Source organism: Anomaloglossus baeobatrachus, chromosome 5, assembly GCF_048569485.1.
Source record: "Anomaloglossus baeobatrachus isolate aAnoBae1 chromosome 5, aAnoBae1.hap1, whole genome shotgun sequence".
NCBI classification, from domain to species: Eukaryota; Metazoa; Chordata; class Amphibia; order Anura; family Aromobatidae; genus Anomaloglossus; species Anomaloglossus baeobatrachus.
The window spans coordinates 568,591,148-568,614,504 of record NC_134357.1 but is presented as its reverse complement, the minus strand read 5'-3'; the positions used below and the strand labels follow the sequence as shown (position 1 = coordinate 568,614,504).

General features: G+C 46.7%; 1 protein-coding gene across 1 annotated transcript in view; it reads right to left on the bottom strand.

Moving 5' to 3' along the window:
- Window positions 1-10,765, bottom strand: part of LOC142313052 (uncharacterized) — a 101,888-nt gene extending 91,123 nt beyond the window's left edge. The window contains exons 1-4 of the mRNA XM_075352038.1: window positions 10,654-10,765; window positions 10,449-10,572; window positions 10,268-10,365; window positions 9,980-10,070 (exon numbers count right to left, since the gene is read on the bottom strand). Coding sequence (XP_075208153.1) covers window positions 9,980-10,070; window positions 10,268-10,365; window positions 10,449-10,572; window positions 10,654-10,677 — 337 coding nt within the window. The 5' untranslated portion in view covers window positions 10,678-10,765. The remainder of the gene's footprint in view (window positions 1-9,979; window positions 10,071-10,267; window positions 10,366-10,448; window positions 10,573-10,653) is intronic.
- Between the last annotated feature and the right edge of the window lie 12,592 nt (window positions 10,766-23,357).

Below are 23,357 nucleotides of genomic sequence, written 5' to 3'. Positions count from 1 at the left end.
GGCACATGCGAGGCAGGGACCAGTTCACAGCAGGAGATAACCGCCGGGAGCGCGTTCTTGATGGGGGAGGGGGGGAATGGTGGAGCAGCTATCAGACCACACAGCTCCTTCCAGCAAAGTCCCCTCTCACATCTCATCACTACGACGTGGGGCAGAGGTCTGCACGCACAACAATGCTAAACATCAATACAGCACCGAGAAGTGAGCTCACATTACAGTTCCAAAGCAAAGAGGCTGAGACAGACAACAACAGGGGGGGGGGGGGTCTCAAGGGGGACTCACGCTGGCCATGGATATTCAAAGCCTTGCTGCTTATATTAGGAACATTCCAACCAAACACGTTATGGAGCAGTATGTTGAAAGGCTAGAAAAATCCTATAAAGCTGAATTGACGGTGTTGAAAGATGAGGTTCAGCACTGGGGTGAGAGAGTAACAGCAGTCGAGTCAACCACATCCACATTGTCTGCCCAAATCACAACACAAAAAGAGGACATGTCCGTTCACTCTTTTCAACTTCATTACCTGGCAGATATGATAGATGATGCCGAGAACAGAGGAAGAAGAAACAATATAAGAATCAGAGGGCTCCCAGAATCGGTGTCCCCAGGCGAGCTGCATACAACACTTCAAGAAATATTTAACCCCTTGCTCGGCTCCCCCAGAGATTCCCATCTGAAGCTGGATAGATCCCACAGAGCCTTGGGCCCTAAACCTGTGGACCCAAACTACCCACGGGATGTAATCTGTAGAGTCCACAGATATCAAGTGAAAGACTCAATACTGACACAAGCCCAGGCGGCGGAAGATATTTGCTTTCAGGGATCCCGCTTGCAGATCCTCCCGGATTTGTCGAGATGGGCCCTACAGAAATGAAAAGCCCTGAGGCCCTTACTAGATATCCTGAGAGAGCGTAACATACCCTACACATGGGGCTTCCGCTTCAATCTGAGAGTACATCGAGAGGGCCGGATGCACTTCCTTACTCATCCCAGAGGCCTCCAGGACTTTACGGCAGCATTGAATCTTCCGCAAATCCAGATAACAGAGTGGCTGGAGCTACCATCAGGACTACAGGAGAATGGTCCAAATTGCCCGCAACCTCAACGGCGCAGAGAACCAATAATAATAATAATAATAATAATCTTTATTTCTATGGCGCCAACATATTCCGCAGCGCTTTACAATTCAGGAGGATCATATACAAACAAGTAACAGTTATAGAAAATACAATATTTAAAGGGAAAAAAAAGACATCCCTGCTCGTGAGAGCTTACAATCTACAATGAGATGGGGGGGGACAAGGTACAAGTGCTTATTTACAATGACAATCCAGCCATCTCAAGAAAATGGGGGACAGATAATGGCTTCCTGGATCAGTTGGCCAGAGCCTTGAGATGCATTTGGGTGCCATGGAGTTTGACGTGGGGTAAGTTTCTGAGAAGTTGGAGGGATTAGGTGAAATTGGTTTGGCTAGGGATTGTTATAGGCCACCCTAACAAGATGCGTTTTTAGGGTGCGTCTGAAGCTGAGTAAGTTGTGATTCGTCCTAACGTCTTGGGGTAGAGCGTTCCAGAGGTTTGGTGCAGCTCGGAAGAAGTCTTGGATTCGGGAGTGGGAGATTCGAATTAGTGTGGATGTTAGTCGAAAGTAATTTGCAGAGCGTAGAGAACGGGTGGGATGATAGACAGAGAGGAGGGTGGAGATGTAGGGGGGTGCCGCGTTGTGGAGAGCTTTGTGGGTGAGAACAAGCAGTTTGAATTGGATCCTGTGATATATGGGCAGCCAGTGCAATGACTGGCACAGAGCAGAGGCATCCGAGTAGCGGTTGGCCAGATAGGTGACCCTGACTGCTGCATTAAGGATGGACTGTAGAGGAGAGAGTCTAGTTAGGGGGAGTCCAATTAATAGAGAGTTACAGTAGTCAAGGCGAGAGTGGATCAGGGCCACGGTGAGGGTTTTTGTCGTTTCCATTGTAAGAAAAGGGCGGATTCTAGAGATGTTCTTGAGGTGCAAGCGGCATGAGCGGGCAAGAGATTGTATGTGGGAGGTGAAGGAGAGATCAGTGTCAAGTATAACACCCAGACAGCGGGCTTGCTGCCTAGGACTTATCGTTGTGCCACACACAGAGAGGGAGATGTCAGGTTTAGGAAGGTTGAAAGATGGAGGGAAAAGAAAAAGTTCAGTTTTGGAAAGGTTAAGTTTCAGATAGAGAGCAGACATGATATTGCAAACTGCAGTCAGGCAATCACTGGTGTTCTGTAGTACAGCGGGGGTGAGCTCAGGGGATGAGGAGTATAGCTGTGTGTCATCAGCATAAAGATGGTACTGAAAGCCAAATCTGCTGATGGTCATTCCAATTGGGGCAGTGTAGAGGGAGAAAAGAAAAGGGCCGAGGACTGAACCTTGAGGGACCCAAACAGTGAGAGGAAGAGGAGACGATGTGGAGCCAGAAAATGATACACTGAATGAGCGGCCAGAAAGATAGGAAGAGAACCAGGAAAGCACAGTGTCCTTTAGGCCGATAGAATGGAGCATAGAGAGAAGGAGATGGTGGTCAACAGTGTCGAAGGCGGTAGAGAGGTCAAGAAGGATAAGCAGAGAGTGGTCACCATTACGTTTTGCTGTCAATAGGTCATTGGTCACTTTGACAAGGGCAGTTTCTGTTGAGTGTAAAGGGCGGAAGCCAGACTGTAAAGGATCTAGAAGAGAGTGAGTGGACAGGTAGCGGGTGAGGCGAGAGTAGACCAGGCGCTCGAAGAGTTTGGAGATGAAGGGAAGATTGGAGACTGGTCTGTAGTTGCTTGTACAGGATGGATCAAGAGAAGGTTTTTTTAATAAAGGAGTAATGACAGAGTGTTTGAGGGAACAGGGGAAGATACCAGAAGAGAGAGAGAGAGATTGAAGATTTTAGTTAGGTGAGTAGTGACAACCGGAGAGAGGGACTGGAGTAGGTGTGAGGAAAAGGGATCAGTAGGGCAAGTGGTAGGACGAGAAGAAGAGAGGAGCCTGAAGACTTCTTCCTCTGTGACTGGGTCAAATGTGGAAAGTGAGCTGGATGGGGTATGGGGAGGGATGGGATTCACAAAGCTTGGTGGCTGGGAGCTGAACTCTCATCGGATGTTTTCTATTTTCTCTGTGAAATACGAGGCCAGGTCATCAGCATGAAGATCTGTGATAGGGGTCTGTGCTTTGGGACTGAGGAGGGAGTGAAAGGTGTCAAAGAGCTTTTTTGGATTGTTGGATAGTGAGGAGATAAGGGTGGTGAAGTAGAGGCCTCGTCACACTAAGCAACATCGCTAGCAACATCGCTGCTAACGAACAACTTTTGTGACGTTGCTAGCGATGTTGCTGTGTGTGACATCCAGCAACAACCTGGCCCCTGCTGTGAGGTCGTTGGTTGTTGCTGAATGTCCTGGGCCATTATTTAGTTGTTGCTGTCCTGCTGTGAAGCACAGATCGCTGTGTGTGACAGCGAGACAGCAACAACTAAATGTGCAGGCAGCAGGAGCCGGCTTCTGCGGAGGATGGTAACCAATGTAAACATCGGGTAACCAAGAAGCCCTGTCCTTGGTTACCCGATATTTACCTTTGTTACCAGCCTCCGCCGCTCTCACTGTCAGTGCTGGCTCCTGCTCTGTGCACATGTAGCTGCAGCACACATTGGGTTAATTAACCCGATGTGTGCTGTAACTAGGAGAGCAAGGAGCCAGCGCTAAGCGGTGTGCGCTGCTCCCTGCTCTGTGCACATTTAGCTGCAGCACACATCGAGTAATTAACCTGATGTGTGCTGTAACTAGGAGAGCAGGGAGCCAGCGCTCAGTGTGCGCTGCTCCCTACTCTCTGCACGTGTAGCTCCGTGCGGTGGTAACCAAGGTAAATATCGGGTTGGTTACCCGATATTTACTTTAGTTACCAAGCGCAGCATCTTCCACGCGGCGCTGGGGGTTGGTCACTGGTTGCTGGTGAGCTCACCAGCAACTTGTGTAGCGACGCTCCAGCGATCCCTGCCAGGTCAGGTTGCTGGTGGGATCGCTGGAGCGTCGCAGTGTGACATCTCACCAGCAACCTCCTAGCAACTTACCAGCGATCCCTATCGTTGTTGGGATCGCTGGTAAGTTGCTTAGTGTGACGGTACCTTAGGTCTGTTTAGCGAGGTGAAGGGAAGAGTTGTAGGTCCTTAACATGAACTTGTAGTGGATGAAGTTTTCTGGTGTGCGGGTTTTCCTCCATAGGCGTTCGGCACTCCTAGAGTATGCTGGGACGGACGAGGGTTTGTGAGCTTGAAGGAGAGGATGCTGTGGTCAGAGAGGGGAAGAGGTGAGTTGTCAAAGTGAGAGATTAAGCAGAAGCGTAAAAAGACCAGGTCAAGGGTGTTACCATCTTCATGTTTCTCAGAGGATGAGACCTGTGAGAGGCCAAGGGAGGTGGTTAGAGATAGAAGCTGAGATGCAGATAGGGAGGAGGGGCTGTTCATGGGGATATTGAAGTCTCCTAGGATGAGGGTTGGTAATTCAGAGGACATGAAGTGTGGCAGCCAGGCTGAAAAGTGGTCAAGGAACTGGGTGGGTGAGCCTGGTGGATGGTATATGACAGCAACTCTGAGGGAAAGGGGATGGAAGAGCCTGATGGTGGACCTCAGGAGAAGACCGAGACGGGAGGAAATGGAGCAGTAATGATCAAAGTTCTGAGTGGTTGGACTTTAACACAGTTATAATGTAAAAATGTCTTGCTGATAGTCGGGCTACGGGGGCCGGTCCTAGACCAATACCGATCACCCTAGACCAATACCAGAGAATAACACGGGGGAGCAAAAGAGCAAGCGAAAGAGCAAGTGGGGCGGGGTCACCGTCTCCTCCTAACGGAAGACGTATATAAGTATATGTACCGAAATGAGAACCACACAGAAGGCATAACAGAAAGAACCCGGTACCGTTACACAGCATTGGCACATTTATAGGGCATTTGTTCAAACGTTTGCAATAATATACTGTTAAGTTTACACGTCTTGAAAGTTCTTGGCTCGGGAGGAGACTCTCCCCGTACAACCCCCATAGAGGGTACCATTACTCACGTTGCGAGGATTAGTTAAATATTGTTACCCTTTTCTCTGGTTGTCGAGGGTAAGAGGGGGGAGAATTTAAAGTTATCTATTTTTGTTTTTTCTCCCTTCCCTCCTGGCGTACCCTTGGAGGAGAGTTATGGAGATAGAGTTCAGCTTGAGGTACTGAACCCTTGACTTCTTTGTCTTTCCCTTTCTCCTTTTTCATTCTTCCTCCTCCTAAAGGAATTCTAGTCTCCTCTCCACTTATACCTCAATACTTCTTTTCTCCCTCACCGACCCCCCCCCCCCCTTCGTCAAACCCCCTACTACCCGTAGTGTTCTTTCCCTTAGGAGGTAGTGCTGCACTGGGACAGAATGCTGGGGCTCAAAATAAGCTCACTAAATGTTAGGGGATTCAACGTGCCCCAAAAGAGGTCACATATCCTATACGAGATGCACAAAGAACTCAGATTCTTATCATTCAGGAAACGCACTTTAAAAGTGGCCATATACCAAATCAACACAATAGATACTTTACTCATTGGTAACACGAACAATAAATCAAGATCTAAAGGGGTCTCAATCGCAATACACAAAAACCTGGTTTACACGATTTTGGACTCCAAGACAGATGAGGCAGGCAGATACGCACTGCTAAAAATCAAAATAGGCTCTGTGGTCTATACGATTGCAGGTTGGTACGGACCAAATATTAACCAAACTAACGCATGCCGCTCTTTTTTAAAGGTTCTATCAGAATTCACTGAGGGGGAGGTGTTGCTGGGAGGTGACTTTAACTTTGCATTAAATCCCACAATGGACGTGTCGACGAGGAGGAGCGCCATACCTCTGAGATGCCTGAATGCTCTGAAACGTGAGTTAGCCAATCTCCACCTGGTTGATGCTTGAAGAATCATGCACCCCACAGACAGGGACTATACATTTTTCTCCAATCCCCACCAGACTTACAGTCGCATCGGTTTTATTCTGGTCAGCCAGAGAGTCCTTTCATGACACCCGATTGCTACTATAGGGAGTGTGGTCTAGTCTGATCATGCCCCAGTATTCTTGGAGGTTTCTCCGCCGGATTAGCCAAACCGAACATGGACGTGGAGGCTTAACGACTCCTTATTGAGAGATGAACAATGTGTAACAGACTTAAGGGAGTCTATGGAATTCTTCATAGCCACCCACGCAGCGGACTCCACACCCCTACCGTTTCAGTGGGAGGCATTTAAATGTGTGATAAGGGGGATCCTAATAAAGCATGGGACACGGATCAAAAAAGAGAGAGCACAGGAGGTAGCCCAGCTTCTCCAAAAGATCACTACACTAGAGACAACACATAAATCTAATCCCTCCCCGGATGTACTAGCCAACCTCACAACAGCAAGAGATAAATTAAGGAAGCTTTTGGATTGTAGGCTTCTTAGGTTCCACAATCAATTTAAAAGACTACTATACAGCCACTCAGACAAAAGCAGGCGACAACTCTCGCGCCTATTACACCCGCGTAACCAAGCTTTGCATGTTACTAAAATAAAGACACAGGGAAACAGACACGCAAGACCCCGTAAAAATCTTAAACCATTGTAAAGAATATATACAGATCCATACAATATTCGGGGTAAATTCTCCGAAATGGCTCAACGGAATCTACAGACCCGAATGGATTCATACATTATAGAGACAGCCCTACCTACATTAGACCAGTAAGACACCAGGGGTTTGGACGCGGCATTTGGGGAGGGGGAGGTGGTCACTGCAATAGAAGACTCTCCAAGCGGCAAAAGCCCGGGACCAGACGGGTTCTCTCCCGTGTTTTATAAACTTTTCAAAACTCAAATTACTCCATTCCTCACAAAAGTATATAAGTCAGTATCCGAGTCGTCCCCATTTACTCCACAATCACTAGAAGCCCATATCACAGTCTTACCTAAACCCGGAAAAGATCAAACACTAGTGGCCAACTACCGCCCGATCTCACTAATAAATATTGACGTAAAAATCTTCGTGAAAGTATTGGCCAACCGGTTGGCGCCTCTATTGCCCTCTATTATACATACAGATCAGGTTGGGTTCGTGCAGGGTAGGGAGGCCCGAGACAATGTGAACAAAACAATATACCTAATAGCCAGAGCTACGTCGAGAGGAGAGCCCCTAGGGCTTCTTTGCATAGATGCAGAGAAGGCTTTCGACCGGGTACACTGGGATTCATGTACTCAGCATTAAGGCAGATTGGTATAGGCCCGAACTTTGTGAGTAAGATAATGGCATTATACTCTAGACCACCGGCCCGAGTCAGGGTTAACGGGGCCCTCTCAGACCCAGTGGAAATTAGAAACGGTACCCGTCAGGGATGCCCTATCTCCTCTCTTATATATCATTGTTATGGAGCACCTTGCGGTAGCCATTAGACAGAACCCCAGTGTACACGGTCTGAATCTCGGAGATAGAGAATTTAAGACGGCTATGTACACGGATGACCTCCTGCTCTATACGTCCCAACCTCTGATCACCTTCCCTTCCCTACTAAAAGAATTTGAGCGATTTGGAAATCTGAGAAATTTTAAAATAAACTACTCCAAAACAGAGGCATTAAACATCTCCCTTAAAACAGAAGAAGTCTCCATATTAAAAGAAAAATTCCCGTTTCGATTGCAGACATCTTCGATAAAATATCTAGGGGTATCGATTCCATCCAATTTAGGGATGCTTTATTCCTTAAACTACCAACCCTTGTTAAATAGAATCCTAAAGAATATGGAAGAGTACAACAAATGGCCCCTTTCGTTGCTCGGTCGCATAAGCGCTTTTAAAATGGATATACTACCACGATTCCTCTACATTTTTCAGACAATACCTATAAACCCCCCCTCCGGCCTTCTTCAAGACACTGAGGTCCGCATTGGTACGCTTCTTATGGAAAGGGGGAAAACCAAGGATTAGATATCAGACTTTGACCAGGCCCAAACAGAAGGGAGGGGGGCGGATTGCCGGACTTAAGTACCTATCATCGTGCTGCTCTGGTGGCCAGGCTAGTAGACTGGCGATTCCACCAAGAGACCAAGCAGTGGATGGCGTTAGAGCAGCTTTATACCCCGGTTCCACTTGGTTCGCTTCCCTGGCTGATGCCAAAAGAAATAGAGGACATAAGGAGGCAGGTGGAGCCAAACGGAATATTGCTCAAAGTGACAATAACAATAGAGGCATGGGAGGCCATAAAGATGAAAGGTGGCCTGATTAGCTCGCCCACTCCCCTGGCACCTTTGTTCGGCAATCCAGGCTCCCCCCAGGATATATGGCGGGGAGATTTCTTGCATGGCAAAGGAGATCAGACATCAGATTGGGGCAGATCCTACAGAGCAACGACTTGCCCTCTTTTGTAGACCTACAGGCTGCATTCCCGGGGAGAAGATTGAGGTGCCTCGTATATATCCTACTTCGCTTCTTTGTGAAATCCTGGCTGGGAGGGGGGCGGCCCCCCTTCTCCGGACGCGTCCACCCAGCTTGAACGTATATTTTTGCGGGCTTTGCCTCTGTCACACCAGTTCTCCCTCATTTGTGGTATGATGAACAGAAACCTTCACTCTGGGGATCCTAATTATATGAGAAGATGGGAATCGGAATTAGGCTTCAGCCTCTTCGATGATGAAAAAGAGAAAGCGTACGTGTTCTCCCACAAGATCTCAGTAGCATGCAATGCCCATGAAAAGAGCTACAAGTTATTGGCAAGATGGTACCAATGTCCGGCTAACCTGCATAGAGCCTTCCCCTCGGTCCCGGAGGAGTGCTGGAGCTGTGGCTCAGGTAGGGGCACGTTGTCACACATTTGGTGGGGATGTAACAGAATATCCAATTTCTGGATTCAGGTTTTGACAATCTATAACCAAATGACAGGAGAAAACATAGCTCCCTCCATGAAGACTGCTCTTCTTTCTATTCTACCCGGCTCATTGGGACGTCAAAAGAAGTGCCTTTTGCGGTTCTTATTGATTGCCGCCAGAGCAGTCATCCCAAGACACTGGAGGTCCACAGTGACCCCTGGAATGGGGGAATGGCAGGCGGAGCTATCTCATCTGTGCCATATGGAGGAACTTTCATCTTGGGTTACGGGCACCAACGAGAAGTTTATCAGACTCTGGCAGCCATAGATCATGTTCAAGGAGTCCCCTGCCTTCAGGGATCTGTTCCAGTGACAGCACACTTATAACTCCCCTTTCACCTCCCTCCCTAGTGCCCTTATGAATGTATTCCCCACCCTTCCTTTCTCTCTATTCTGCTATCGACACACTCTCTAACATAGCCGCTTTCTAGTATGGTATAACATATAGATCGGTGGGCTTAGCTATGCAAAAGCAGAAAATGAAACACTATAGCAACATGTAAATACGAAACTGTCACAAGGGTTCTGGGAGACCAAGAGATAGGATTTGCTAGTTTATGTATCTGCTCTAACTAAAAGTATATATTGGTCAGTAAGTGTATTATGAGGGCTATATATGTACCAAGTGCAGTGGCCCACCTAAGGAAACTGTAGTGGCAAATCCTCTCTTCTCTTTTTTCTGTATGTATGTTATATATTCTTCTTTTGAAAAATTTCAATAAAAAAGTATTGGTTAAAAAAAAAAAGATTATATATATATATATATATATATATATATATATATATATATATATATATATATATATATATATATAAAAAATAAATAAATAAATAAAAAAATAAAATATTATGAAAGCTCTTCTCTAATTGCCCGCAGATCATTGAATTTCCAGATCCTGACACCAATTGCTTAATAAGTTCAAGAGAAGTGCATAACTTGTGATGGAGGGATGCAGAACAGAGACAGATTCCATAAAAGGCCTACAAAATCCAACACATAATTGTACCAAAGTGTGAATAAGAATATATATATATAGAGGTCAAAACTCACCTGGGTATTCATCTGTAAGAATCTCCACTTTATACCAATCATCATCACTCACATATGTCTCTGTAGTATTAATATGGGGCAGATCTTCCCCCTGAAACAAATATTGTAAAAGTCACAGACAGATGGAGAAGTCCCATCTATGATCAGCTCTAATCCTGCCATCTCCACCGCTCTCATTACACAAGTATAACACATATAATACTGGAGGATAAAACAAGACTGAGTACAAGACCTTCACAGCCGTCTACACATCATAGGGAGATTTCATGGCACCTTCTCTCCATCTACCTGATGATCCTGAGGAACATCGGGATCTTCTTGTTTACAGTCCTGTGGGAGAAGAGGACGGGGACATCTCTCTGGTGTTGTCCTCTTACTGGATAGAACTGGAGGAGACACATACAGGGACTGAATTCATTCCTTACATACAGATAATTATAGGCCGTGTGTATTTAGTCCTGTCTATTACCTGGTGATGTGAGGGGCTGGGGATCCTCCATCATGACGTCCTTGTACAGATCTTTGTGTCCTTCTAAATACTCCCACTCGTCCATGGAGAAATAGACGGTGACGTCCTGACACCTTATAAGAACCTGAGACATACAATGATACCGTCACCCCCGATCCCTTCATAGCGTTACTGTATAATGTCCCAGCATTCCCAGCAGTGTCACCTCTCCAGTCAGCAGCTCAATCATCTTGTAGGTGAGTTCTAGGATCTTCTGGTCATTGATGTCCTCATGTATCGGGGGGTGAGGTGGAGGCCCCTTGATTGGGCTCAGGGGTCTTCCCCATTCCTCAGACACAGGGGCCTGACAGCGCTCACTAGAGGTCTTCTTCACTACTGTGTAATCCTGGTTATGGAGAGACACAGTAATAAATCTCACTCCAGACATTTCCAGAGTCCTCACCTCTCCAGTTCTGTCCATCTGTTATCCCCATAGATAAGAATGATGTAATGTGACTTCATCAGAATCTCTCACCTCTCCAGTAAGCCGGAAGAGGATCTCTAGGGTGAGGTGTAATATCCTCTCCGCCATCTTGTCCCTGTCCATATCCATCCTTGATGGGTCAACCAGGAGAATTCTCTTATATAGAAGATCTCCACTGAGAGGATCCGATATTGTAGGGACCTGAATGGGGAGAAGATGACGATGTAACATCAAAGAATCCTGAGTAATATCATTACTGGGGACTTTATCCAATCACTGACAGCAGAAATGATGCTAACATATATGGCATGTGACTATTTTTAATTGGTCACCTCTTCTTTTTTTTTTTTTTTTTATCGGGAGGCGGGTGACAAATTTGTCAAAAATGTCCTCCAGTTCTCCGCTAAGCTATTATACATATCCCAGAAATTTTGATGCAACTTTTGTACCATTTAGCAAATCCTGAGTTTATTTGCCCTAATAGTATTTTTATATTGTGCAAAATTCATGAACAACATTCACCATTTTGAAGAATTTGGAGTAAAAAAGTTAAAATTAACCCCACAAGATAAAAAAAGAAAAAACGGAAAACAATGCAAATGATGAACTGGAACCAAAAGGTATGGTTACCCGATGTTTACCTTAGTTACCAGCTCACACCACTTAGCTTAGGCTACTTTCACACATCCGGTTTGAGCACTGCGGCTCAATCCGGCTGTGAAACCTATGCAACGGATGCGGCGAAAACACCGCATCCTTTGCATACGTTTTTACATGCGGCCGGTCCGTTTTTTTCCGGTTGCAGCACGCTACTGAGCATGCGCAGTGGAAAAAAACGCATGCGGCGGCCGGATGCGGTTTTTATCCGCATCGCGCCGCATCCGGCGTCCATAGGCATGCATTGAAAATGCGCCGCAGCAGCCGGATGCGGCGCGATGTGTTTTTTTTTGCCGTAGCAAAAACCGTTGCAGGCAACGTTCCATCCAGCCGCGGCATCGGCTAAATCTGCCGCATGCAGCAAAAACCGGACCAAACGCAAGCCCATGCGGCACAATACGGCACTAATGTAAGTCTATGCAAAAAAAAACGCAACCGGCGGCAAAAAAAACGGTTGCGGTTTTTCTGCAGAGTGCCGTATTGTGCCGCAGAGCAAAAACCGGATGTGTGAAAGTAGCCTTAGCGTGTGCAGGGAGCAGGAGCCAGCACTGGCAGTGTGAGAGCTGCGGAGGCTGGTAACGAAGGTAAATATCGGGTAACCACCTTGGTTACCCAATGTTTACCTTGGTTACAGCTTACCGCAGGCTGTCAGACGCCGGCTCCTGCTCCCTTCACATTCAGGATTGTTGCTCTCTCGCTGTCACACACAGCGATGTGTGCTTATTAGCGGGAGAGCAACAATAAAAAAACGAACCAGCACTGTGTGTAACGAGCAGCGATCTCACAGCAGGGGCCAGATCGCTGCTCAGTGTCACACACAGCGAGATCGCTAATGAGGTCACAAAAAACGTGACTCAGCAGCGATCTCAGTAGCGATCTCGCTGTGTGTGAAGTAACCCTAAGGCTACATTCACACTTGCGTTGTTTTCCATCAGTCACAATCCGTTTTGTGACTGATGTGACGGATGTGTGAAGCCCCACCGGTGTAGTGTCGGTGCATTACCTTCAGGGACTCCACTCGGCTGGATCTCCGTCACTGGTAGGAAATCTTCTGTTTTGATCGTGACGCCACTCTCAGTATTGCGGCCAGTAGGGACCGCCACTGCAGGTTAGGGGACGCCTGGGGCTGATGGTGGGTGCAGTCGGATGTAGTAGCCTCCTGAGAGTGAGGCAAGCCCCAGGGCCCTGTATAGGTGCGTAGTACCACAAGTCGCAGAATGACCACACAGGCAGGATGTCTTTCAGGGTTTTTACTCACTTCAGGTGGCAGGGTGAGTAACCCGGGCGTAGCTGAGATGAACCAGGTAGGAACCAGGCATCCTTCAGGCTGACTTTATGAGGGTGACTACTGACTCGCCTTCCTTAGCCCTTGGTGGTTTGGGGTGACCCCGACTTTTAGTCCCTATGGGGGTCGCCCAGGGAAGATGCTGCAGCCTCTCTCCCCTTCGTTCGCCGTATGCTTGTTCCCCGGACCAGGCCACTCCAGCCTCTTGCCTCCTATGACCTATGGGCCCTCACTGCGGTTACGTGGCTGCGGCTTTTGTGGTGATGTGGTGTGGGCTTTAAGAGCCCCACACCGGCAGGTTTAGCAGAAGAAAGCTGGATCTATCTTCGCTTCGGGATCTGCCGCCCGGTTGGGCCTGGTGCTCTCTAGCAGTCTCCTTACTTCCCACTCCGTGCACTCTCTAGCTGAAGCTGGCTTTCAGGTAGCACTCCTAGTTGACCGTTCTCCCCCGTCTGTAGCCACTGCGCGGGCGCTGTTAGACAGCAACAGCCCCACAGGTCTGCTCCTCACTGAGCCCTATGGAGTTCTCTGCTCTAACTGACTCACTGCTCCTCCTCTCCTGTTCTTGCCTACGCCACCTAGCAACCAGACTCTCCACCACACCCCTTGAGAGGAGATGGAGGCTTTTAACCCCCTGCCACTATTCCAGTGGAGGTATAGGCTTTGCCCCCTCCTGGGATCCCCAGGGGTCCTCTCATGGGTACATGTGTGAGACCTGATCACTATGCGCCTGTGTTCCACACCCCAGTCAGCCATCTGGATTACCTGTATTGTACTGTCCCCAGCATGGGTGCAGTACTCAGTGGTGCCTGACCAGGTCAGGGGCGCCACAGATGCATTGGGAGATTGTGGTGCAACTGATGGGACGGATCCATTAAAAAAACTGATCCAGACTTCCGGGTTCTGCGCTTGCATGGAAGGCAGAAGAGAGCTCCTGCTTCTTTATCAAGACCCCTGCAGTCCTAGCACACAAACCAGCTGATAAGAGGTTGGAAAGAGGAGATAAGATAGTGTGCATGCCCCTCAGACATAATGGAGAGGTATGTGCACAAGAACGGGACTGCAGGACAGAGCCCCCTAACCCAGAGGAATAGCCGTGCTAAGGCTATGTTCCCACGTTGCGTGTTTTCATGCAGTTACGCTGCGATCTGCAGCGCAGCGTAACTGCATGCGTCCTGCGTCCCCTGCACAGTCTATGGAGATTGTGCAGGAGCCGTGCGCACGTGGCATATTAGAACGCAGTGTTTCGGCTGCTGCCCGAACCGCTGCGTTCTAAGAAGTGACATGTCACTTCTTCCGTGCGGTCTGCATGCTGTCTATAGGGAGAGGCAGCATGAAGAGCGCACGTTCTCTGCAGGCACCATGCGCTTCAGAAAGTAGCTTTTCAGCTGCGCTCTGAGGCACACCTTTTAGCTGCGGTGCAGAGCGCACACGTGGGCACATAGCCTAAAATGGCTCCGGAGGTGACCAAGCCCAGGAAAAGCAATAAACCTGGTAATATGCTTACCAAGCAGGAGGAAGGGGGTGAGCAGGAGATAAGCACTGCAGGTCTCAGCATTTCTTACAAGTCCCTAGCAGATGAGGTGGTAAGATGTTAACCCCCAAGCTTCAGGAAATGCTGGAGCAGACAGTGTCTGATGCCCTGAAGCAAATGCAGGAAGCCATCTCACAGCAATCAGAAAGACTGGCTACAGTGGAGAATAGACTCAGTACTGCAGAGGATGAGTTGGGAGAGGTGCAGGCCGAGCTGCAAAAAGTCACCAGGCTGAACCAGCAACTTGCAGATAAAATTGATGATCTCGAGAATTGCTCCAGACAAAACAACTTAAGAATCATTAAGTGAGCCAGTGATTGTCAGATATTTGAACTTTGTGGATAAAACTAACATCTTACAAGCATTTCGGAAGAAGACATCCCCCACGGTGGTAAGAGGACATAAGATTCTGATATTCAGTGACTATTCGGCGGAGGTCACAAAGAAAAGAAGAGCCTTCAGCGATGTCTGCACAGAGCTTTTCAGAAAGAAGATAAAATTTGCTTTGCAATTCCCGGCCATCCTTAAAATCTTTGCCCCAGGAGGAGATACAGAGACATTCATGAGGCAAGACGCTATGTGGACAAGACTTTTGCAAAATCGTCACCCCTGGCAAAGAGTGGGGATGCTACTCCCCAGAGGGGGTGAGGACATAAAATAGCCCATACAGGGGCAAAATTGCTAATGTTCAATGTGGATATTGATGCTGTTTGTAAAGGAGCAATGGGGGGAGGGGGATTTGTACGGGGGTCTGGAGTTCATGATGTGGGCCTGAAAGCGTTAACTCTACCATAACCCAGACACCCAAGTCCCTCTCCATACCCCCGCTTCTCCCTTTTTTTATTTCTTCTTCTTCTTTCCTCCTCTTTCCTTCTTCTTTCCCTGTCTTGCCCAACCCCTTTATTAATCCCATCACCCAAACACACACCCCTCCCACACATAACTGCCTCCCTCTACCCCCATACCCACACTCCCCTCCCACTACACTCCCCCACCCACAAACTACTTTCCACCCCCTCCCACCCACACCCCCTTTTGCCACCCACAAACAAACCCTCTCCTGCCCCCCCCCGACTACACACTTTCTCCCACCCACAAACTACCTCCCACCCAATCCGTCCCAGTCAACTCCCCCATCCCATTCACACCTCCCCCATTCACAATCCTTCTCCTTCCCATAACCATCCTCTGGACCCCTCCTCCATTCTTCCCTCCTTTCTTCGTTTCCTTTTTCTTTCTTTTCTTTTCCTTCATCTCTCCTGGGAATGAGCCTCTATATACTGGGTCGAGATTCAACCTACTTTCAGTCCTCAGGGCTTGGGGATACTTGTATATATTTCTGAAGCTATGTTTAGCACGCCTTTAAGTGAAGTGTGGAAGCTCAAGAAAGCGAAAATATTTTGAGGAGCGAAAGAGGGATCAGTAGGAGTCCCTACATACATGCGGGAAAAAAGTGAAGTCCGCAACTGTGTTTTCCTACAAAGGATATAGGATAGCTGTGTTATTTTCTTGGTTTAATTAACTTTTTTTTGCACCACCAGAGAGAGACGCGGTGGACAGGTTTTAAGAAGGTTTTAGTTAAGATAGGATAAGAAGTAAGATTTCAAGTAATATATAAGGATGCGAATTGTGTCATGGAACGTTAAAGGCCTGCAGTCGCCACACAAAAGATGAATGATATTGAGGCACTTAAAGAAGCTTAAAGTAGACATTGCCCTACTTCAGGAGACCCATTTGAAAAATCAGGATTTCACCAGAATGTGCAAAATGTGGGTGGGAGAAGTGATGGGATCCTCAGCCCAAAATAATAAAGCAGGTGTGTTAATACTACTCCATAAGCAGGCAAATTGTAAGGTAATAACACAGGAAAATGATGGAGATCGGAGAATACAAAAAGCTTTGCTTGAGTTGATACCCCATGTGGACGACTCAAAATCTATAATGTATATGCACCAAATGAGAGTAATAAGATTTTCTTCCAGGAGTTGGAGAGGCAGGTTTTGGAGGACCCTGAGAGGAACATAATAATAGGAGGGGATCTTAATACGGTAATGAACGTCAGAGAAGATAGGTCGGGCACAGGACACAAACGCATGGTAGCCAGGACACATGACAGGGTGCTGAATCTATTCACAGAACATACTATCGTAATAGATGCCTGGCGAAACTCACACCTGGCAGACCGAGAGTATACTCATTTCTCCCACGTCCATAACACATGGTCTAGAATAGACTATTTTCTACTAACACAGGGTCTACTCAACAAAATGAGGAGGATCAACATACAAGATCTGGTGATATCAGATCATGCCCCATTACTCCTAGACCTAGAAGAAACCTACCCCAAGTGAACAGACATACTGTGGAGATTCCCTTCACACTTAGCCCAGGACGAGAACTTCCAAAAACTGGTGAAAATGTGGAGGTAGGAATATACATGGGATAATAAGGCGCATGAGGAAAACTCCCATTTATACTGGAACGCAGCTAAGGCAGTACTAAGGGGAAGAATAATGGGATATGTGAAAGCATTGCAAAACAAAACAACTAAAGCATACACTGAAGCCAGCAGAAGGACCAGAGAAGCATACACAAACTACATTAATAATCCATATATAGGTAATAGGAACAAGTGGATAAAAGAGAAAGCAGAATTTGACTTGTGGGTGGACAGGGCAGAGAGGATGAGGGGCCAGAGAATTGCATCACATTATTTTAGATTCGGGAACAAGGCAGGTTCGCTTCTGGCACGAATGTCAAAGGGAATAACTCCTTTAACATCCATAACTCATTTGAGGGACCCATCTGGGGCTAGCCACAATGACCCAAAGAAAGTCAATGACATATTTGGAGAATTCTACAAAAAATTTTATGAACAAGGGCCAGCAAATGACACAGAAGGAGGCAACTTCCTAAGCAATCTGTAATTACCCACAATTACGGAATCGGACAGGGAAATGTTAAATGCCCCAATAAAAGAGGAGGAAGTGAGAACAGTTGTGAAAAACCTTAAAAATAACAAGGCCCCAGGCCCCGATGGAATGACGGGGGAATTTTATAAAATACTACAGGAAGATGTTATGCCCACTTTAGTAAAAGTTTTCAACTACACTCTCCAAAATAAAATTCTACTACAGTCTGGCCATATGGCGTATATAAAGGTAATACACAAACAAGGAAAAGACCCCTCGGACCCTTCATCATACAGGCCCATATCGCTGATAAATCAAGACATTAAAATAATCTCTAAAATCCTGGCAGACCGGCTAGCATTGATCCTCCCATCGATAGTAGGACCACATCAAGTGGGGTTCGTTAGAAATAGGTCAGCAGTATTCAACATTCGCACAGTGTTGGTGGTACTAGATGGAACTGATAAAGGGGAACCCTGCGTTATTGGCCTTAGACGCGAAAAAGGCCTTTGAAAATGTAAATTGGCATTGGTTAGGGCTAGTATTAGATAAATTTGGCATAATGGGTACTTTTCGGAACTATATGGAGGCACTTTACGCTACGCCTGAAGCTAGAATTTCCACAATGGGCTTTCTGTCAAAATCTTTTCAGCTACAGAAAGGGACTAGGCAGGGGTGCCCCCTGTCCCCTCTTCTGTTTGACTTGGCCCTTGAACCACTAGCCCAATACTTAATAAAATCAGAAGATTTCTCAGGAATCAAGGTGGGGAATAGTGAGATAAAACTAACCTGCTTTGCAGACGATCTGCTTTTATTTATGTCAGACCCAGACAACCATCTGAAGAAGGTAATAGACAAACTGGCGTACTTTGGCTCCTTTTCAGGCTACAGGATAAATATCAGTAAAAGTCCGATTGTATATTTGACACCCCTGGGAAATAGGCAAGGTAAGGGAATAGAAGTAGCCATAGCCCCCCACTACATCACTTATTTAGGAATTAAAATAGGCAGAGACTCAATGTCATTATATAGACTTAACTATCCACACCTAATTGAAAAAATAACTAAAGAGCTAGACAGGTGGAAAAATCTTTCCCTGTCCCTGTTTGGCAGAGCACATCTGATAAAGATGATCAGCTTCTCCCGCTTGCTCCATCCTCTACAAACTATTCCCTTACTGCTGAAACACACCGATATCAATAAGTTGCAAAAAGCGTTTGTAACATTTTTATGGCAGGGAAAGAGACCAAGAGTAGCCTACTCAAAGCTGTGTCTACAGAAAAAAGATGGAGCGGTACAAATGCCCATGATTAGATTGTACAACTTCGCGGCGCTTGCCAGACATATAAAAGACTGGATCAATGGGACAAGCTTCTTTTCTAACGTTCAGCTGGAGAGGGAGCTAACAAGCCCTTTTAACTTGGTAGCGGTATTACATATGAAGCTAGATAAAATACCAACGTACGTGAAACAGAGCTGTTTAATAAAGGACACGGTGGGGGCCTGGAGAGCACTGAGAAAACTGTATAGACTCCCTTATTGTCTTTCAAAATTTACCCCGTTGTGGGAGGATCCAAATTTTATTCAAGGGTCTCAAAACAAATTATTTCAAGGATGGAAGCAGAGGGGGATACGGAGGTTGGGTGACTTACTGAAAACAGAGGAGGGGAGAGTTCTGAGCTGGGCGGAGGTATTGGAAAAATGTAACATGGAAAATCACCATTACCTACAATATTTACAAATAACAACACATTACACATCAGTGGTAAAAGAGGTCGGGAAGGCTAAAAAGAAGGGGAGTTTTGATGTATTGATTGGTCAGGGTGTGGGACGAATCCCTTTCGATCATATACCAACGATTGAGAGATCAAGTACAGGGCCCCTGGAAAGAGCAAATATTTAAAACCTGGGAGACTGCTCTGGGCGATCCGAACATCTATGATAAAATTCTAAGGGGGTTGGAATCTGTTAAGAAAGTAATGATAAACAAACAATGGAGGGAGATGCAATTTAAGCTAGTACACAACGCAACATACGCCTTTAATTAATTAAATTAAGTTAAAGTAAATTATTGTTAAGATAATTCTATGGAGATGAAATTGTTGTGACAATGAAAAAGAAAATGATGTAACAGAAGCATTGTACGATCCAGAGAAATTTTATGGAATGTAACAACATGTTCTCTTGTTGATGATATGTGCTTGCTGACATCAAATAAAATATGTTTAAAAAAAAAACCAAAACTGATCCGTTGTAGCAGTTTGTACCTAGCAGAATCCAGCTGTGGCCGCGGGTAACCTGAGTGACGTCACCGCTGACAGCGCGACTCTCTTCAGTTGCTCTGTGGAGCTCATAGCGAGCGGCGGTGTTCTACGGCCGCTCCTGTCAGCTTCCAATGTAGCTGAAAGCGTCGTGGTACCTCGTGTGGATTACGTCGGACCTGGAGGGGTATTTGGGGATTAATAAAGTGGTGAAAGAGGGTGTTTTTTTGTATTTTATTTCAAATAAAGGATTTTTAGGTGTTTGTGTTTATTTACTTTCACTACAGTTTAGTGATGGGGGTGTGTCTCATAGACACCTGCCATCACTAAGTTAGGACTTATTGGCTACTATGGGCTGACATTAAGGGTACCTTCACACTTTAGCGATGCAGCAGCGATCCGACCAGCGATCTGACCTGGTCAGGATCGCTGCTGCATCGCTACATGGTCGCTGGTGAGCTGTCAAACAGGCAGATCTCACCAGCGACCAGCCCCCAGCCAGCAGCGACGTGCAAGCAACGCTGCGCTTGCACGGAGCCGGCGTCTCGAAGCTGCGGACACTGGTAACTAAGGTAAACATCGGGTATGGTTACCCGATGTTTACCTTAGTTACCAGCTCACACCGCTTAACTTAGCGTGTGCAGGGAGCAGGAGCCGGCAGCACAGGCAGCATGAGAGCTGAGGAGGCTGGTAACGAAGGTAAATATCGGGTAACCACCTTGGTTACCCGATGTTTACCTTGGTTACAGCTTACCGCAGGCTGTCAGACGCCGGCTCCTGCTCCCTGCACATTCAGGATTGTTGCTCTCTCGCTGTCACACACAGCGATGTGTGCTTATCAGCACGAGAGCAACAATAAAAAAACGAACCAGCACTGTGTAACGAGCAGCGATCTCACAGCAGGGGCCAGATCGCTGCTCAGTGTCACACACAGCGAGATCGCTAATGAGGTCACAAAAAACGTGACTCAGCAGCGATCTCAGTAGCGATCTCGCTGTGTGTGAAGTACCCCTAACTCCTTATTACCCCGATTGTCACCGCATCAGGGCAATTTGGGATGAGCTTGGTCGAGTTCTGGGACTGTTGCATCTAATGGATGCGGCAATTCCGGGCGGCTGCTGGCTGCTATTTTTAGGCTGGGGGCTCCCCATAACGTGGGACTCCCCATCCTGAGAATACCAGTCCTCAGCCGTGTAACTTTACCTTGGCTGATAGCAGTAGCAGTGAATACGAGATAGAATAATGAGCGGCCGGCATTTTCAAAAGCAGGAGAAGCCGCTGGAGCAGTGTGACAGCCGTCCAGCGCCGTGCTGGTGATCGTCGAGGAGAGAGGGGGGGGGGGAGAGGGAGACACCGACCGACAGAGAGAGAGACCAAAAGACAGAGAGAGAGATTTTCTAACAAGAAAGGAAACATCTGAGCATGCTCTGTTGCTAAAAGACGGAACCGTCGCCCATAGGCTTCCATTAGAACCAACGACGGATGCCGACGGAATCTTGCGCACTGCAATTTTTTCGACGCTACAAAAAAACTTTACATTCTGCGTTGTTTCCGCCCGGCGGTCAGTCATTCCATGAGTAATCAGTCGCATAGCAGATGCAAGGCAGGGCCATCAGTCGCAATCCATCGTTAATACAAGTCTATGGGGAAAAAACTGAATCCTGCAAAATATTTTCCAGGATACTGTATTTCCTCAAGGCGACAGATTGTGACTGATACAAAACAACTGAAGTGTGAAACAGCCTAATATTTCACATTCACAAAATGGCGCCGACACCATATGTCCTTATTTTATATGCAGATGGACAAGTGACTTAGGCAGCCAATGACACAAGCCCTTTTGTCTGAACCTTGTGGATATTTGCTGCGCCGTGATTGGCTACAGGAACATCCGCAAGTAAAGATAAGAAAAATAAATAATGGCACCTCTTACATCTGACTTCTCCCGAGTTCCCACCCCCTCCACTCATTAAACACATCCCCCCCTACTACCAACAGATGTTAAATTACTGGCCAAGGTGCTCGCCAATAGGATGTCCCGAGTCGTCTCATCTATTATACAGAATGATCAAACAGGATTTAATCCATGTAGAGCCACATCTATGAATCTTAGAAAATTATACTTAGGGATTCAGCATAGTTCTGAGAAGCCAGGGGAAAGGGCAATTTTGTCCTTAGACGCCGCTAAGGCGTTCGATAGCCTAGAATGGGGGTATTTGTGGGCGGTACTTCGGAAAATGGGTTTTTGACACAGATTTATAAATTGGGTGAAGCTGCTATATGACTCACCGGTGGCGAAGGTTAGGGCTAATGGCAGGGTCTCTGAGTCTTTTCCTCTTGGAAGAGGTACTAGACAGGGGTGCCCGCTCTTGCCCTTGCAATTTGCTACCGCAGTAGAGCCATTGGCAGTTGCAATACGGAAGTCCAGGGAGATAACGGGATTTAGGTGTGGAGCAGAAAATATTATTATATGCGGATGACCTACTTTTATATTTAGACAGGGTACATTCCTCGATTTTGCCGGCAATGGATATCATTCAAGAATTTGGGCGGAGGTCTGGCCTTTGGATTAATTGGTCAAAATCGGCTTTAATGCCGATAGACCCTCTCCTGGTGGATTTCTCGGACTTGCAGATACCGGTTCCTGTGGTCCGAGAGTTTAAGTATCTGGGAGTAACTGTTAGCCCAAATCCGAAGGATTTCCAGGCCCTAAATCTGGAACCCCTGTTGCAGCGGTTCAGAGCAAAGGTACACACCTGGTGTCGCTTGCCGCTATCAAATATCGGTAGATCCAACTTAATCAAAATGGTAATGATGCCACAATTACTATATCTTATACAGGATTCTCCAGTGTGGATACGTAGGGAATTTTTTGCAAAAATTAATACATTATTCCGGGAACTTATCTGGAAGAAAAAACAGGCTAGGATTCGACTGGAAGTACTACAGCGGGGAAAGGAGCAGGGAGGACTGGCGGTACCAAACCCATATACTATATAGCTTCCCAGATGCAACATCTTAGGGATTGGGGCAAAGAAGGAGCGTATGATAATAGTGAGAGAGGGATCGGTATGAAAATTTCCGGGTTGCCAGTTGGATGTGAGACAAAGACAGATAAATGGGGCACGATATCCCACGTTGGCTATGATATTTCAGGTATGGGACAGAGGTAAGTTTCTTTTGAAGATAAATGGGCCTACGGAGTTCTGTGGCGGAACCCGGATTTGCCAGAAATTAAAAAATTAGTGGGGTTCAGAGGATGGGAAGATAAAGGGATCCATTTAGTGTGACAAGTACTACAAAATAATATTCTTAAGAGTTTTGAGCAATTGAGAGCAGAGTTTCACCTTCCGCATGTCTTCTTTTATCAGTATTTACAGCTGAGGCACGCACTGGACAGACAGAGGAGGACAAACCCAGTGACAGTGACCTATAATCAAACATTACATATGCTGCTTACATCTGAGTCCTCTAAAGGCCTTATTTCTCAACTATACAAAAGATTACTACCTGCCCATCTGGAGACATACCCACTGTCTGTTAAAAGTAAATGGGAACGGGACGTTGGTCCCCTGACGGAAGACCAGTGGTCCGACATTCTGGAACAGGTCCCTAAACTGGCGGTCTCTGAGTGCCAAAGGCTTTCTCAAGTATATCTCATCCACAGGGTATATAAAACTTTCAGCTTATTATTCAGGATGGGACGTAGACCAAATGCACAATGTGTTAGGTGTGGACAGGATGATGCCCATTTGATGCATGTTATGTGGGAGTGTGGACACATTGGTAATTTCTGG